At 34.4% G+C, this 16,828-nt stretch overlaps 1 protein-coding gene across 1 annotated transcript in view; it reads right to left on the bottom strand.

The window, feature by feature from the left end:
* LOC143919316 (uncharacterized) overlaps positions 1–5,520 on the bottom strand; it is a 124,662-nt gene extending 119,142 nt beyond the window's left edge. The window contains exon 1 of the mRNA XM_077441572.1: positions 4,560–5,520. Coding sequence (XP_077297698.1) covers positions 4,560–5,174 — 615 coding nt within the window. The 5' untranslated portion in view covers positions 5,175–5,520. The remainder of the gene's footprint in view (positions 1–4,559) is intronic.
* Between the last annotated feature and the right edge of the window lie 11,308 nt (positions 5,521–16,828).

Below are 16,828 nucleotides of genomic sequence, written 5' to 3'. Positions count from 1 at the left end.
TCCTATTACCGGTATTCCGGTATATACCGGTAAATGAAAAAAGATTTTTTTGTGGATTAGATAACTGTCAGTGGTTACTTTTCTTAAAATCGTTAACCTAGATTCAATCATAAATAATTTAAAATAAATCTCAGGTGAATAGTGTTATATCATTATCATCATCATCTATAGCCATTCGCCATCCACTGCTGGATGAAAGCCTCCCCGACACGCTTCCAGTCGTCTCGGTTTTGCGCAACTATCATCCATCTCACTCCACACATTTTCCTAATTTGGTCTACCCATCTTCCCTGCGGTCTTCCTTTTACCCTTTTGCATTCTCTCGGGTACCATTCTAGCACTTCTTTTATACAATTTTCGTTTATTATTATAACCACGCGGCCCGCCCATTGCCATTTCAATCTCTTTACTCTATCTACTATGTCCACTACCCTTGTCATACTTTTCACCCACGTATTTCGTTTCCCGTCTTTCCTCGTTATGCCAAGCATACAACGTTCCATAATTTTTTTAATGCATACTTTTACCTTCGTTTTACCCGCTTTATTTCTTCTTCTTTACTACCGGACATGTCAATTATTTGACCTAAATATAAATAATTATGTACTACTTCTACTAGTTTATCATCTAATGAAATGATAAGTGCATTAAAGTAAATTCTTAAAATTATAATTTCGACAATTTAAAAGTTTCGATCATAATTGAAACAACTGTCTGAACACATATTACGATTTGGTTGGTCTGTGTTGCCAATGAATTCATCAATTTGTAATAACCACTATTGAATACTGAACATACACAAAATTCAGACAACCTAATCCACAATCAGCCATTTGCAATGATTTTAATGTTATATTATGCAATTAATTCGCGATAAAATAGTTTCCGTTAATTACCGGTAAACTTTAAAATTCCGGTATTTACCGATGTCGAAATTTTGTCTATACCGGTAAAACGGTATATCGGTATACCGGTATTGCAATCCCTAGCGGTTAGTCTTTCTAAATAAAGCCTTTGTTTTGAAGAATTTTTATGTGAAAAAATTTGTAGAATAAAATGGGACTTGTTTAGCGGTTTATTTGGGATATCTTCGGCAGACTTTATCTACGATTTTAAGTTTATAAGGGCTACTTGGTGGCTCCTGAGAATTGCGGGTCAATATCGGGTCATTATTCTTCGACTAATCCATACCAACCAGCCGATCTTCTAATTTCAAAACAATTCAACTTTAGAATTTAAATTATTTTATTTTGGTACTACCGGTATTAACGAAGATCACATTTTTATCAAAACCGCTAGAACTGGTTTTTGATTTATAAATACTTTTTATTATTACTAAATTATGTTCAAAATACATCTTATATCTATTATAATAGCTACTGATCTACTGATCATTTTCTATTTTACAATTTTAATTTAATTTTGTTAGTAATCATAGTATTATCTTATTTTAATGTTAATCTACAGCATAATAGGAAAAAAAGCTCAAAAACTGGCTGGAGAACTAGCCTTGAAGTCTCTAGTCTAGATGAAATGCTATGTGCTTTCAGTTTTTCTTAGCAAGAAACAAAAAAAAATGATTTTTCACTTTTTTAAAATGAAGATAAGTATTTATCATTGTTTTTTTGACAGTTTATGACTTTTTTTGTAAACTGATAATAATATATAAGTGTTCCAAACGTTTGACCAATTAGAACAGCGACACTCTGACCAATGAGGACCTGAGCGTCTGACATGTGCTCCTGATATTGAGCGCTGAGCGACGTCAGGCCGAGCGACGGGTCAGGTCAGCGTCAGATATGCCTAAGCATGTGCGGGAGCGTACATACATATACACATCCACGAAGGCACACACATTCATTAATCATTTTGAACGGGTGATCGGGTTGGATCGGTGAGCGTGTAATGTGGGCAGTCAACTTTTACGTCAACACGTAAATTACCTTACATTATATTTATATATGAAATACAACTTTATTTTAGTTCGTGTATCAATTCCTTTTCGAAATCACCCGATGAAATCAACGGCCACAGCACTAGTGGTCAGATAAAACTAGCTGCTTGGTACGTTTCTTTGACGTGTACTGTTGTGTAAAATAAATAGATCGTTTCCGTTGCTGCTGTTTTGAATACGTCACATACACATTACTGGACATATAGAATGTACTAAATAATATTTATCGTACTGCTAGTTATGCGTATAAACTAACTTTAACCCTTTTCCGGCAACAAATTTCGCGGTACTTTTTTTAGCGAATTTGTAAATCGAGTTTTCGACCAAATATATAGTGAATTTTTATTTATGTTTTAAATAGTGATTCACGCCAGAATTATTTTGTTTACACAATTGGTCATGCCACTCTCACTACTGGCATTTTACACGTGACGTCTATAGCGGTCATCCGCAGACACAAATAAGCACGCGGCAATTTTGTTTAAAATAGTTTTGCACTTGTATATTATAGTTATTCATTTTTAATTTGTTATTGATTGTATGGTTATAATTAGCAATTTGCTATTAAATAAAAAAATTAAATTAAAAAAAAGCTAGCACATATATTTGATGCTACGGCATCCAGACCAAAAATGATTGTATTGATATAAGTTTTACAGTGATCGATAAAAATGATTCCCATATTTGAATAAATGTAAAAGAAACGCTGCGGTGTGAGACATATTTTTCTCCACATCAGGCCTAGAACGTGCCCGTGCCGTTTGGTTCAGTGTGTTTGTGCCTTAATTTGTAGCTTTCGTTTAGCTCGTAAGTATTTGATTGAACGGATTATTCAAAAGTAGATTACGTAACGAAATATTAATTTAAATAACGGTAAGTATATTCATGCCTGGTGTAGAGTGACCAGTTGGCGTCACTTCATATCGTTCATGCATATATATTATATGTAAATGTAAGCTTTCATCTTCAAAATGAATGATACTCGTTAACGTTCTTCTACATAGATTCAAGTTAAATACAGTTGCGAAAGTCAGCTCTTAAATTTAAATAGCAAAATTAGCTTCCAGAAGATTCTATTGAAGTTATTTAAGTCTCGAGACTTTACATTGTGAAAGATATTTTAGTGAGGCTTATCCTCAAATAAAACAAACACGAGGCTGACAAAGCCATCCTTGACTGATATACTTACACTGAATTGATGGGAAAAAATAAACCTTGTCGCAAATGACAACGTCATGCTTGACTGATTGTATCAACTGTTTATTTGACTCGTCAAAGGAGGGTTAGTACATATGTGGTAGGAGATTAATACGATCCGGATCTCGAGTTTAAATCAATCAAACGTCTCGTGTGCCGTTATCTTTTAATCACACGTGACAATAGACAAAAAATATAATATCGAATTTCTTGTAGCGTTTTTTCATCTAGAATTTTCAATACGAATATCATATTGCTAACATACATAATAAGATCAAAGCAGTGAATACAATGTAATAATAAACATACCCAATATAACTTATTTACTCCAAACAAAGGGGACGATTACAAATACTGAGTATTTTCAGCAATTCAAGGCGAAATATATCAGGCATATAAATATATATATTACAATATTAAATTAATTATAGAATTTGCTAGAAATTTTCAATTGTATCTCACAAAGGCTACAATCAACAATAGCTCATTCAAGAAAGCGTTCTGCTTATATGAAACTTCTGGTTTTAATTACTATATGAGATGTAAATGAAATCTTAATTTTAAATGGTTTTATTCAAAACATACATACATTTGCATATATAAATTCGACCTACTAAATCATCGTCTATTTCTGCACTGTTGGCCTTCTTCCCTTACAAGACAACCACTTGGAGTAATTAGAAGTACCCTTTCTAAAAAAACGAGTATGCTTAAAATCGAGAGTGCTTTTTAAGAGACGAGTTGGCAACTTTATCCAACCCACCAATTATTCAACTCTTCTTTATTCATATTCTTTTCCCTCTAGTCAATTTGACTTTTATACAAAACATTACAATCTATCTAGTTCAATATAATATTACTACATAACTTTGACAGTTAGCATACCCAGAATTTTGCCGTTTTGTTTAACTTTGCTTAACCAATGTTTTCAAATCGATAAATTTATTTTATTGAATCAATCATGCACACTCGTCTTAACAGATTACTCCAAAGCAACGTAATCGAAATTTCGAAATTTTGCGAAAAAATAGGTAAAAGTTGGTAATTTTTTGGAATCGTTTCAATGAAAATCAGAAAAATTGGTAAACTGATAGGAAACGATCGACCTGGAATCACATATCCAAGGTTTGATCAACAGCCATCGATGGGATAGAGCCCGTACTCACTTTGTTCGAAAGCATTATATGCTAACCGCTAGTGTATAGTGCTGGTTAAATAATAAATAAATAAATCTACATACAGTTTTGCCGTAGCATCTCTACCTAAGAGGAAACCCGTAGCCAGGGACCTTTTTGTGGTATAAAACTTCGATGTATGTAATAGTGAGGTCTAACTTTAAATAACCGAGGCGCTATGTTATGATGCTTTTTCACTAATAGTTCTATGCCAAATTATATGTAATACACACCTGTAAGTGATCCAACAGAGCTTCCAGCCCACGATCAGTGAGCGTCGAGCATCTGAGACTTAGCGAATGGACATGAGCAGCAGCCAGGGGGAAGCTAGCCGGCAGCTCCAGGGCATCTTCATCAGTAGCACCCAGCAAACTCAGAGCTCTGAAACCCCTCCGAACCAGGGAAGCGTAGAGGCGAACCCTGCAAGGAGGAGGAGCAGCCCTGAGCTCACGACACCTGACCACAGGAACAACCCCATGCCACCAGCGAGGTCTATACAAGACGTCCCTCCACCTGGAGCAGACTTGGGCAAGAGTGCGCCTCTCCACAGCTGGGAAGTAGAGGAAGAAGCGGGAGAGGAAGCGTTCGTCGACCATCAGTTGCTCCCAGGTCAAGTAAGGGGCTGGGGGTGGGGCTCGGCGACGGGGGCGACGCGGGGGGGCCCTCGCCGGCTTGTCGGGAGCCCCCAGCGCGGCGGAGCCCCCGCAAAGGGCGCTCGTCACCCTCTCCATGACACTGGCGCGCCCCCCAGGAGAGTGATGCTTCCCCCGCAACCCCAGACCGTTGATCCTTTTGGACAACTCGGCTGAGGCGCGCTCCACCACCCCCTGCGCTGACATCGACGACATCTTCACCTTTACCTTCTTTATCGTGTTAATTTTCGGTCGCCCCTTCGAGGGGGCGCCGCACGGCTCTGTGCAGTTAGCTAACGAGCGGACTCGTTTACGTTTTCTTCCTCGTGTTTCCGATTCGAGAGTACATTGTGAACGATTGTTAGTTTCATCCCCTGTCGTCGCACATTATGTCCACCACCGTTGTGGTGGTTGATGTTGACATTGTCAGGGGTTCGTTTGAACTTTGTGTATGTTTGTGTGTGTGTGTGTCGCACTGTCACATTCCGATGTGGAAAATTCAGCGGAAAATTGTTGGAAAAGTCGCGCGCGTGTACGCGTCGAACGGCCGTCGCGTCTACTGACTCTCGAGAACGTGTTTTGCTTACGGACTGCTAATGCGGCATGTAAAGTGCCTCGCGCACGCTCCTCACTTGGATGTTTTGCATTCTTGGAATTGTTCGGTGCACAAAATACGATCTTAATCTGAGCTCGGATACAGCCGAATTTAGATAATCATTGTGAATGTTAATCTTTTTTTTTTCGGTACTATGTACATATGTAGCCTATTAACGTGGATCAAATTTTTTTTTTCATATTTGCCATAGTGCCATGACAGGTCACTCTAAATCAGTGCTACTCAAACTTTTTCAGTTCATTTTAAGCTCCTCTCCTCCTTCGTGAAAAGCAATATTTGAACCTTTCCACCGCGTACGACTACTATACATGTCCTAGCGAACATGCCCTCAGCGCGCGAGACTCGCATAGATGTCTTGGAAGTTCCAACCTGTATAAGAGCCGTCTATTGTGTTAACATTTTATAACTTGGTTGAAAATATTACTAAATGTATACTTTACCAAATTCAATAGATGGCAGTAGTCAAAAAAAAAATAGGTTGTAAAATTCAAAAAAATATTACAACCTATATTTATAGTCGAAAACGCGAAAGCAAAATCCGCAAAAAAGCAGCCGCGTACAGGGCATGTTAGCTAAATTTGGTGACGCGGTCAAAGGGTTAAAAAGACGAATCTTCCATGATTTTAGTTTTCGTTTCAACCTATCTGTATTGTCTGCTATTGCAAAACAAGATGACATTCTTCCTTGCATGGCAAAATTTAATTCAAAATCCAAAAAATATCTGTCAAATAAGCTCGCTTGCCTACCCAGTTTATATTTTGAAATAGTTCTGACATAAGTTGTTGGTTTTGTTGTAGAAATTTAGCGATCTCATCCCTGAGCTGTAATACTCTCTTCAGCACTTTCCCCCTTGACAACCAACATATGGCAGCATGGGATAATAGTTGTTCATAATCAGCGCCCATATCTTGGCATAGTACCACAAATAATCTCAAGTTTGCAGGGCTTGTCTTTATATAATTTATATAATCGATGAGATGATACAACGTTGTCATAAGCTATTGTTTTCATTTTTTAATGACATCTTTGTCCGCGGACCGGCTACCGCCGGTGCACCAGTATTGGGCCATGGACCAGCGTTTGAGTAGCACCGCTCTAAATAGACTGAATATGTATGTAGATATTCAAAAACATTATAAAATGTAGGTATTCAGATATTAATTACAAACCGCAAGCATATGTATGCTTGCAACAATTCAAACTAGCCGAAATTGAGAAAGAGGGAGGAGAACCGCCACAGCAATAAGAGCGAAAACACACAGCACGAAACATGGCAACGTGGAACGTCGACAAGTTCTCATACATTTCTTCAAATATGGGATACACCATTATCGATAAGGATAAATACAAGGATACAATTTTACCGAAAACGCTCTGGGGGTCATTTTGGGACGGTGCGTATTGGGCCCATTTTTTTCACGTTTAAAGCTATCTAAAAAAACCATGTGCCACGTTCATTGCTGTGTGTTTTCGCACTAACGCTAGATAAATTGACAAACTCCAACAAGAGACGGATCTTGCTTTAGGCATACTTTTAACCATCGAGAAATTCAATTTAGACTTATCTACTGCTAAACAATCACATAAGCCATAGCATCGCAACCTTTACACGCATATCGCTCGCACGCGTTAGATCTACATATATGGTGTTATACGCTTCTACGCTACCGCGGTACACAGGTTGCGATGCTCTGACATAAGCTACGATATGTATAGTATCGATCACTTGAAATGGTACTTTTGACGTAGAATTACTTCATTTGTAGGGATATACGTATATTATATTTATTTCATTTTACATAGATATATACCAGGAAGACCTAACAGGTTTACTCAAATGCGCCTTTCTAGACAATTAATTATAAAAAAGCAGCATTTTTTCATTACACTAAATAAACAATTAATTAATCCATATATGTAGATATCTATGGATTTATACTTATTTATTTATGGGTTAGGTTAGGTTAGGTTAAGTTAGGGTTGGTTTTATTCAATTAAGATAAGGTTATTAGGCAGTGGCGTGCGCTGAAATTCTCTCTCTTTTTGTCGTACAGCCTTACTTAATGTGCACGAGCAGGATACAAGAGGAACATGTTGTTCCTCTTGTATCCTGTTCGTGCACATTAAGTAAGGCTGTACGACAAAAAAAGAGAGAATTTCAGCGCACGCTACTGTTATTAGGGTTGGTAATTTATCAGAAAATGTGGCTATAAACGGTACCCTTTAATAACCATTCAAATCTAGCAACAATAGACTATAATAAAAAAAGAAAAAATGCTTTGATTCCGGCCGGGATTTGAACCCACCATAATTTGATAAACAATTGCTTAGTCAGTGAACAATGCCGTAGCATGCATTGGATATGTGACAGGGAATGGTTCCGTTAATTATGAATGGTTCAAATAAATGGGAGAATGACCCAAATGAACAAGCAAGCGTCCAGAACAAAAGCATCGATCGTTGGTGTAAAAAAACAATCCGGTGTTGAGAGAAGTGATTAAAAATTAAAAAGACGAGATGCTGGTCGTGTGTGGGGCGCACGGGGTATGGATTCGAGTGGGTTTACACATGCGCTAGTGTAGGAGATGCGCATGCGCCCAAACCCGCCCTCCACTCATCCCGTCGATAGGGGTGTTCTATGGGGATGAGTGGGTGGTGGGGTTGGTTTTGTGAGCCGATACAACACCCCTGCCCAACTAACTAACTAACTGCTCCCTTGCATTCCCTTAACCCCCTCATTTATTTACACTAATATGCAGGGTTTCCATTCTAACACACATCTCCATGTGTGTATAATATACAATTGTACGTTTGCTAGCTTACATGGTGTAAATTTGTGATCCGTTCAGATTTGAGAAATTTCACATGATATAGTAGATGCTTTGAAAAGCGTGTTGTAATAAGAATAGGCTTGTCTTTTTGCAACTTTTACTTTAAAATTTATCCAGTACCTGTTCGTATGTGTGCAAGTCGTAATCAAATCGTATGAATTAAAATTTGCAACAGTAGCGAGCCGCGAATTTTTAAACAAGGGATTAGGTTTGAACAAAAAATATATATGTATTAAAGAATATTTCCAATTTTTTAATTATAATATTAGCTAGTGTTGTATTATAATTTAAAAAATTGTTTTTCTCAAATACCTTTTAAATATAATATATTCATATTTAACTATTTTTTTACCCGGCTACGCTCAGTATTTGTAATATAAACAGCGTAAACATGGCGAAAAAAATATAATATTCAACCAATTGAATTGTCGTCATTGAAACTTTGTTTTGTTTACGAAGTTTCCAACCAAAGATACAAACTTACAAAGTCACTTTCGAAATTATATATTAGATTGTTTAATATGACAAATGATAAAAACTACCTGACTACCTATGTACATATAAACAATATAAAACACCAATAGAATAATTAATGAATTAATTAAATACATTTTCGATAGATAGCGCTAATTACCCAGAGACTTATGTTCCCTAGAGGAAACATTATATATATGTATATATGTATAGAAGTTTTTTCTTTTGTTATAATATACGTACAGTTTGTTGGCAGTGTTTTAGCTCTGACGTACATACATATGTATGTATGTCGAATCTAAACGACTAATATAGCACGGCGAGCGTTATCGCAAATACACAAACACACGTAATAGCGATATTATATAAATGATATAATATTTTTAATTATAATAGTCTGTAATGAAGTATAATTTCCATTTTTGTGCTACATATTATATATACGATCAGATGTAGCGTGAGACTTACGAGAACCAAGCATGCTGTCGCATTCGTGCAATGTGTTGTAAAATTTGTAAGGACATACTTATGTACGTCACAGCTAAGGGGCCGTTCAACTATAACGTAAGCAAATTTATTACAATTATTTACCCCCTCCTCCCCCTTGTCAGCAAAAGTAAGCAAAGCTCTTACCCCCCCCCCTCCCATGCTTACGTAAACATTGGTACCTATATGCATTTTTCTTTTAATGTATTCTGTGTTGCCAATGTGTAAAAAAAAATAACTACTGCTGACGTAATCACCATCTTGACCCCCATGTCATCAAAAATAAGCAAAGCAAAGACCCCCCCGCCCCCCTATAGTGCTTACGTAATACTTGAACGGCCCCTAAACCACTGCCAAAACGTATACAATATAATACAAATATAATAACAAAAGAAAAAAACTTCTATATATACTGTTTGTTACCAATGTTTCCTTTATTTATTTATTTATTTATTTATTTATTTATTTATTTATTTATTTTTAAACAGACCATTGTGGCATAACAGGAATTCCTAAAGCGCCACAATGGTCAAAAAATATAACACAAAAAAGAAAAAAAACAAAATAACAATTAAACATAAACATAAATACATCCATACATACATAAAAAATAGCATTTATAATAACAGATAAAGTAAAAATATCAAATAAAATATAGCATAAGGAATGCCTTGCACCTACAGCCAGTTTCAATAAATATGTAAGAAACAACTACAAATACAAAACATCCCTGTAAGGCCCAAATGGAAGAGAGTTAATCAAAATTTCACTCATAAATCACAATCAATCATGAAAACAATGATGAGCGCAGACTACCAGATAAATGGGTTAGAGTAATTTCCGACAATTTACGCTCACTAAGGTGGAAAATATCACATTCAGTCTCGGCAGCAACGATTTCATTAAGAAGTCGGATAGCTCTTGGAATAGGAGCCATTCGAAAAAGGACTGTGCGGGCAGGAGGTACAGCCAGAAAATGATGATGTCTACCACGCACATAGTGAATAGGGACATAAAGCCCCAACTGCTCCAGCAACAACGGGCATGACGTATTACCACGTAAGAGCAGGAGAACGAAACGAATTAATGAGAAGTTTCTCCGAAGTTCAAGGGAATTATACCCAAGCATGCCCAAAAGGAAAGGAGTGGGGTAGAGATATGGGTAATACCCATATTCTTTCCTATATAGGAAACGAAGAAATACTTTTTGCACTTTCTCAATCATCAGAGAGTAATTTGCTTCATGCGGATTCCACACAATCGCATTATACTCTAGCTTACTTCTCACAAGCGAATTGAAAAGCAAGCGAGAAGACAAAGGATTGGAGAATAATCTTGCATATCTCAAAACAAATCCAAGTCGACGAAAGGAAACGTCAGCGACTTTTTTGATATGGTTGTGAAAGGTGAGCTGAGGATCAAAAGTGATACCCAAATCGACAATAGATTCCACACGCTTCAACAAGACGGATCTAATGGAATATCCGTGACAATAGAGTGAATGTGCACGTCCATAGCTCATAATTGCACATTTGTTTAAATTAAGTTCAAGGCCTAAACTAGAACTGAACTCCAAGACAGCGTTAATATCAGCTTGAAGGAGAGAGGCTTGCCTCTCATCCTTGACAGCAAAAAATAATTTAACGTCGTCAGCAAACAAGAGACATGATGCATTACATAAAACTCTAGGGAGGTTATTAATAAGAATTGTAAATAGTAATGGGCCTAAAGTGGACCCCTGAGTAACACCAGATCGAGTAAAAAATGAAGGAGATTCATAAAGACCATATCTAACAAATTGCTTCCTATCACTAAGATAAGAAGCAAAGAGTTTAAGAAGACGCGTTGAAAAACCCACTTCAGCTAACCTGATCAAAAGAGCGTCATTATTGACTTGATCAAAGGCTTTACGAAAAGACAAATAGACAGCGCTAAATCTCTGGGTGTTTACCGCCATCTATTTAAAACTTATTTAATTAATTAATTAATTTTCTATTGGTGTTTTATATTGTCAACATGTAGGTAGATAGGTCACTTTTGCCATTTTTTTAAATTAAATATAAATTTTAAATTAAATATATTTAAAAGTTATTTGAAAAAAATTCGACCGCGCACGGATCGAACACAGAACAGACGCATTTTTTTTTAATTTAATAACTTAATATGTCAACACCCTCGCGATGATATTTTATCGGGTACAACACTAGTAAAATAATAATATCAACAACTTACGTATTTTATATTAAAATTTTATTAATTAACATCTCGTCTGTCTTTTAAACTCTTAATCTTCTGAATTATCTGCCGAACAATCGATCGAGAATGCAATGAATTCCAAGGTCTCGTTATTTGTTTCCGCACGCTCCGCACTGATTTCTTCTCGGGGAACCGTTTCGTGAGCCGAGTTCCTTGCCATATTATTACTCAAGAAGTTTTGTGTAAATATGTGCTATTTTAACAACAAAAAATAGTTCAAAATGATAATTGATAGGCACAAAGCAGAATATTCTTGGTGAAAATGCAATAAATACTTGAAGAGATGAGTAAATTAAAAATGATTTTGTCTTCGACGAAACGCTTCTACATAACAATTCGCCAGTACCGCGAAGGGAACAGAATTGAGACGGCGAGTCCGTGCAAGCGAACGACGCGACGGATCATACCATAACAATCCACTACCACTACTACTACCTCAGGTAGGGCCAATTCTTAACTTCTGAACTTCTCCAACCCGAACGAACAATATCAATATGGACAACGATTTGAATATTTTGTAATTGAAATGTTGATAGTTTAAAATTTCAGGTAAAAGATTTAGGTGACTAGCCTAGTCCCTATAGTCTAATGACGGCACGCCACTGGTTTTGCAACATTATACATATACTAGTAAACTTTAAACCATTTAAATAAAAAGATATTAAGATGTGTTATAAAATATCATATTGACTATCCGAATTGCCCGGCGTTGCTTGGCCAGATAAAATTTAGAAAAAATTGAACTTTTTTCGGCGGCCAGTGGACCCAATTTTTTTTTATATTTTCTTATGGTGCCGTATTTTGCTTGCCCCTGAGCATATGTATGTATGTTTATAAATTTATAGATTATAAATTTCAATATATTGGTGACATAATGGGTATTGAAAAACTCTGATAGGAAACGATCGATTTGGAGTCACAAATATCCCAGTCTGACCAGCAGCATTGCAGATAATACTCAGAATAAATTAGTTTCAATCGAGGTCAACTTACGGGATCGAACCCAACAACCTCTCGGTGGTTAGCATTAGCGCAACCACCAAGCTATGCTGCTGGGTAATGTTTTTAAATGTTCAAAAATGCTTTTAATTCGTTTCAATGCTTATTAATCCTTGGTCTTAATAAATTAAGGATTTAATCATAGGGTTTTTGTCAAATAAAATTCTGCAGACACAAACAATGTGCCGACTTTTATGCATCGCAACTAATATCTAAAATAAATTTGCTACATATTGACTCAAAGACAACAAATATGGACACGAAAAAAAAGAATATTTTTATACATGCGAAATCTTATACATATTCAATCAAACTTGTTGGAAAACTTATTTGTACGATACTTCTTTTAATGAAAAGATTTTTCCATTTAAAAGATAAAATTTGAATGTGATAAATATTGGTCGAGTGATGATAAGGGCAATTCCAATTCACAATACCCGTTCCAACATTGGAAATTGCCATAATCACCATCCGCTGTCTAGTGATAAATAATGACGCTTTCTTTTATTTTTGATATATTAAAACCGAGTACATTTATTTTAGATAACTGTATAGTATGATCATAATTTTTAGATGTAATTAAGATCTCTCGACGAACTGAATTATGAAAGTATGTTTAATTTTTACTTTTGCTGTACAAATAAATATACGGTAAATTAGCCTGGAAATTTAGCGCAGCGTAACTAATGAAAACATGATTCGAAATGCATATGTACATACATCCAAATATTAGATAAATTTTGCTAGTAAATATGATACGAATCGTCATAATTGTATTATTAATAATTTGACCAATATAAATGATCCATATTTACACATTTTGCAAATTTCTTTCAACGTATTTGAACAAGTACGAAGAAAAAGTAATATACATACATAACTGCATATAATAATATCGAAAAACAGTTGGAAAAAAATAATATATATTATTTCATTTGTTTTGTGACATCTATTATCTTATTTAAAAATATTTTTATGCAATTTTCTATTCTTTCTTTTAGTACACAAAAAATTCATAGATGTCTCTAGTAGAAAAATAAAAAAAAAACTCAATTGTGCTATCTGAAAATCTTTCAGATAATTTTTCCTCACTTCCGTATAAATATGATATTTCCATTTAGATATTAAAATGATAACGATACGTTATATTGTGTTCGTGCCTAAATAAATACAATTAGCCAAATAGCTTTTATCGTATCGTTTATCTGTAATATGTCTGGGTATGTGACGATATCGTCACATACTCACAAACATATTTATGTCTTACAAAGAAACTACAATAAATCTTATAGGTACAATATGAAAGGAAATAGCAAACCGGATTATTTTAATCATATTATAACTGAAGACTCTCCGTTTATAAGTTATAACCCATCATTATTGTTGTATTAGAAATCAATAGTCCTACATACTGCATGTATACCAGTCAATCTACTTTTTTTTAACGTGCACAGTCCGAAAACGTGCTTAAAATCGATTTTGAAATTTTCAATGGGTACCTAGACTTACACTCGTGACACAGATTTATTGCACGATTAAATTACGCAAATATTAATTTTGTATATTTTAGAAAACGTCAGCGAAATAACACACTTGATTCGTTACAAATTGAAATTTTACATTATAATATTTATTATGTATATAAAATTACACAGTAATGTGTATTGCAATATAGCACTATCAAGAAAATATAATATGTAAAGTTGTTATGAAATCAACACGTGACACTTTCATAAATGCAATTCATTATATTCTTTAATATAAAGATGCTTACTTTGGGTTCACTGCAATCATTGATAATTTAATTTTGTTGAATATTCATAATTTCATAATAGGGTCATATCGATAACACTTTACTTTTTTTTTCTATTCTGTATACATGACCCTCGGGGTGCTTCAAATTTATCTATGTATTTGTTTTATGCTGGTATAATTTTGGAGTTTTATCTAGGGTTATTGCATTGAGCAATTTGAAAATCGTTTGGCATTCACTTCGCATTCTATTGAGTAACGAGCATGTTGCAATTTTATTCTCGGTGAAAGGTTTTTTTACCAACGACCGACTTCAATTCTAATACAGCAGCAAAATTGTATCTAAATAAACCGAGTCTTTGTTCTATATGGTTTTCGGCCAAAAATATGCTTCTTTCAAATTTAAATACAAAATTATTGCAATTTGGAAACTATTTTGGATAACATTCAATGAAAATTCATATCAAATATCTTGAAATATATTGTATTTGATACATATTGTAAGTCATCAATTGGGCCGATGTGTCTATTGATCAATTGCTGAGGTCGTTGTGTTTAATTTTGTTTGATCAAAAATACATTTGTATGGCTCGTTGACGTAGACTTCGTTAATTGTGAACATTTGTCATGACAGATGTTAAAACCTGACAGCCTTGATATTAAAAATGAATTGGAATTCCTCAAAAAATTTCCTCGTATGTAAATGAACATTAGTTGCATTTCCACTTCCCTATTATAATCATAATAATGATAACATTTGGGCGCCGTCTAGGTCAACTTTCACCTCAAGATATATATGTAGTGTATTGTAGTAAATATTTACCTAAAAAAATGCAAAACACTTGTTCGTCCCAAATAGTTGATAATTATCATTACAAAGTTCATTCACGTTGTTGATACGTGATTTTTAGTTAACATTTTGACTCTCAGTATACATATGTATGTATTATTTTGAAAAAAAAAATAGCAGTCAATAACTACTCTTTATTGGTAGTTCAATTTGACTGTATTGAAAAGTAGTTCATATAAAAAACTAGAAAGCTTTCTTTAACCCTCTGCTGACTGATTACCAAGATATTATTCCTATAGATTCATAGCATACTGGTGTAATATTAGATCAATAATTTTTTTCTTATCTTATTACTCCAAGTATCTTCCACGAATTTCACTGTAATCTAAAATAATAAAAAAATACATGAAACAAACAAAAAGCCAAAACAATATTTTATTTGCATATCTTATCATTAATTAAAATTTTAGTAAAACCTAATAAAACACCATCACTTCTGTTTTGAAGATTAATATCAACGATTTGGTAATAAAATAATGAATTACAAATGAAATAAACTTGATTCTATACAATATAATAATTAAATAATATTGGTAAAAAAAAAATTAAATAGCACATATTATGGAACAAATTAAAAAAAAAGGTATATTTAAAAAAAATTGATTAAATTTGTCAGCGCATTCTTTTTACAACGGCAATCAACACATTATTAAACGCCAATTCTTTTTTCTAAATCACAAAATAGTACAAATTTAAAATGAACAAATACAGTATTTTTTACACTTCAAATTCAACCTTTTGCAAATCAAATTCAACTATTTTACAAATCGTATTAAAACATAAAAATTGAATTTGATTTGCAAAAGATTGAATTTGATTTGTAAAAGGTTGAATTTGATTTGTAATAAACGTCACCGTGTAAAGGTCTATTCATACCTATCCAGCACGACCCGTATCCTGCAGGTGTCATGCAAGTGCTGATAGTATTCTTTGGTACATTATATGAACGTATTCATACTCCATTCGCGCATGCGCATTTACGCATTCATGCGCGTCCATATAGAATGTACCAAAGAATACTATCCGCACTTGCATGACACCTGCAGGATACGGGTCGTGCTGGATAGGTATGAACAGACCTTAATACGATGCAGTATTTTCAAACGTGTCTAATACGACATTTTTTCACCATCATAATGGCGAATGATACCTTAACTTACATTGATGACCAAAATGAGCAATATGGCAAAGTATGAAAACGATCGGATAAGAGATAAGAGATATAAAAAGACGTCTTAATGTGAAACGTAAAGGAGGTTTGTTTAAGGTTTAAAAAGGTTGAATTTCATTTGCAAAAAGTTGAATTGGAAATGTAAAAACTGTATATTATATCAAAGATTGAAGCATTATAATTGGCGGCATTATAATATACAGAATGTATTTATATAAATCAGACTAAATATAATCATAAATGCAAAGTTTTCAAACAATTTAAAAACTCAAAATTAGAAAGAGATTTAATCTAATTCATTTAAACAATTGAAACTTCTACTAATGAACAATCTAAAAAAATCTACATTAATAGTACACTTATAAACAAGAATAATAATAATAAAAAAAAAACAAAAACATGTCAAACACGCACATACCCGTTATTCGTGGGGTT

Source organism: Arctopsyche grandis, chromosome 11 (genome assembly GCF_051622035.1).
Source record: "Arctopsyche grandis isolate Sample6627 chromosome 11, ASM5162203v2, whole genome shotgun sequence".
In the NCBI taxonomy this organism is placed as follows: Eukaryota; Metazoa; Arthropoda; class Insecta; order Trichoptera; family Hydropsychidae; genus Arctopsyche; species Arctopsyche grandis.
Note: the sequence above shows the minus strand (reverse complement) of the source record. Positions and strands in the feature narration are given on the sequence as shown.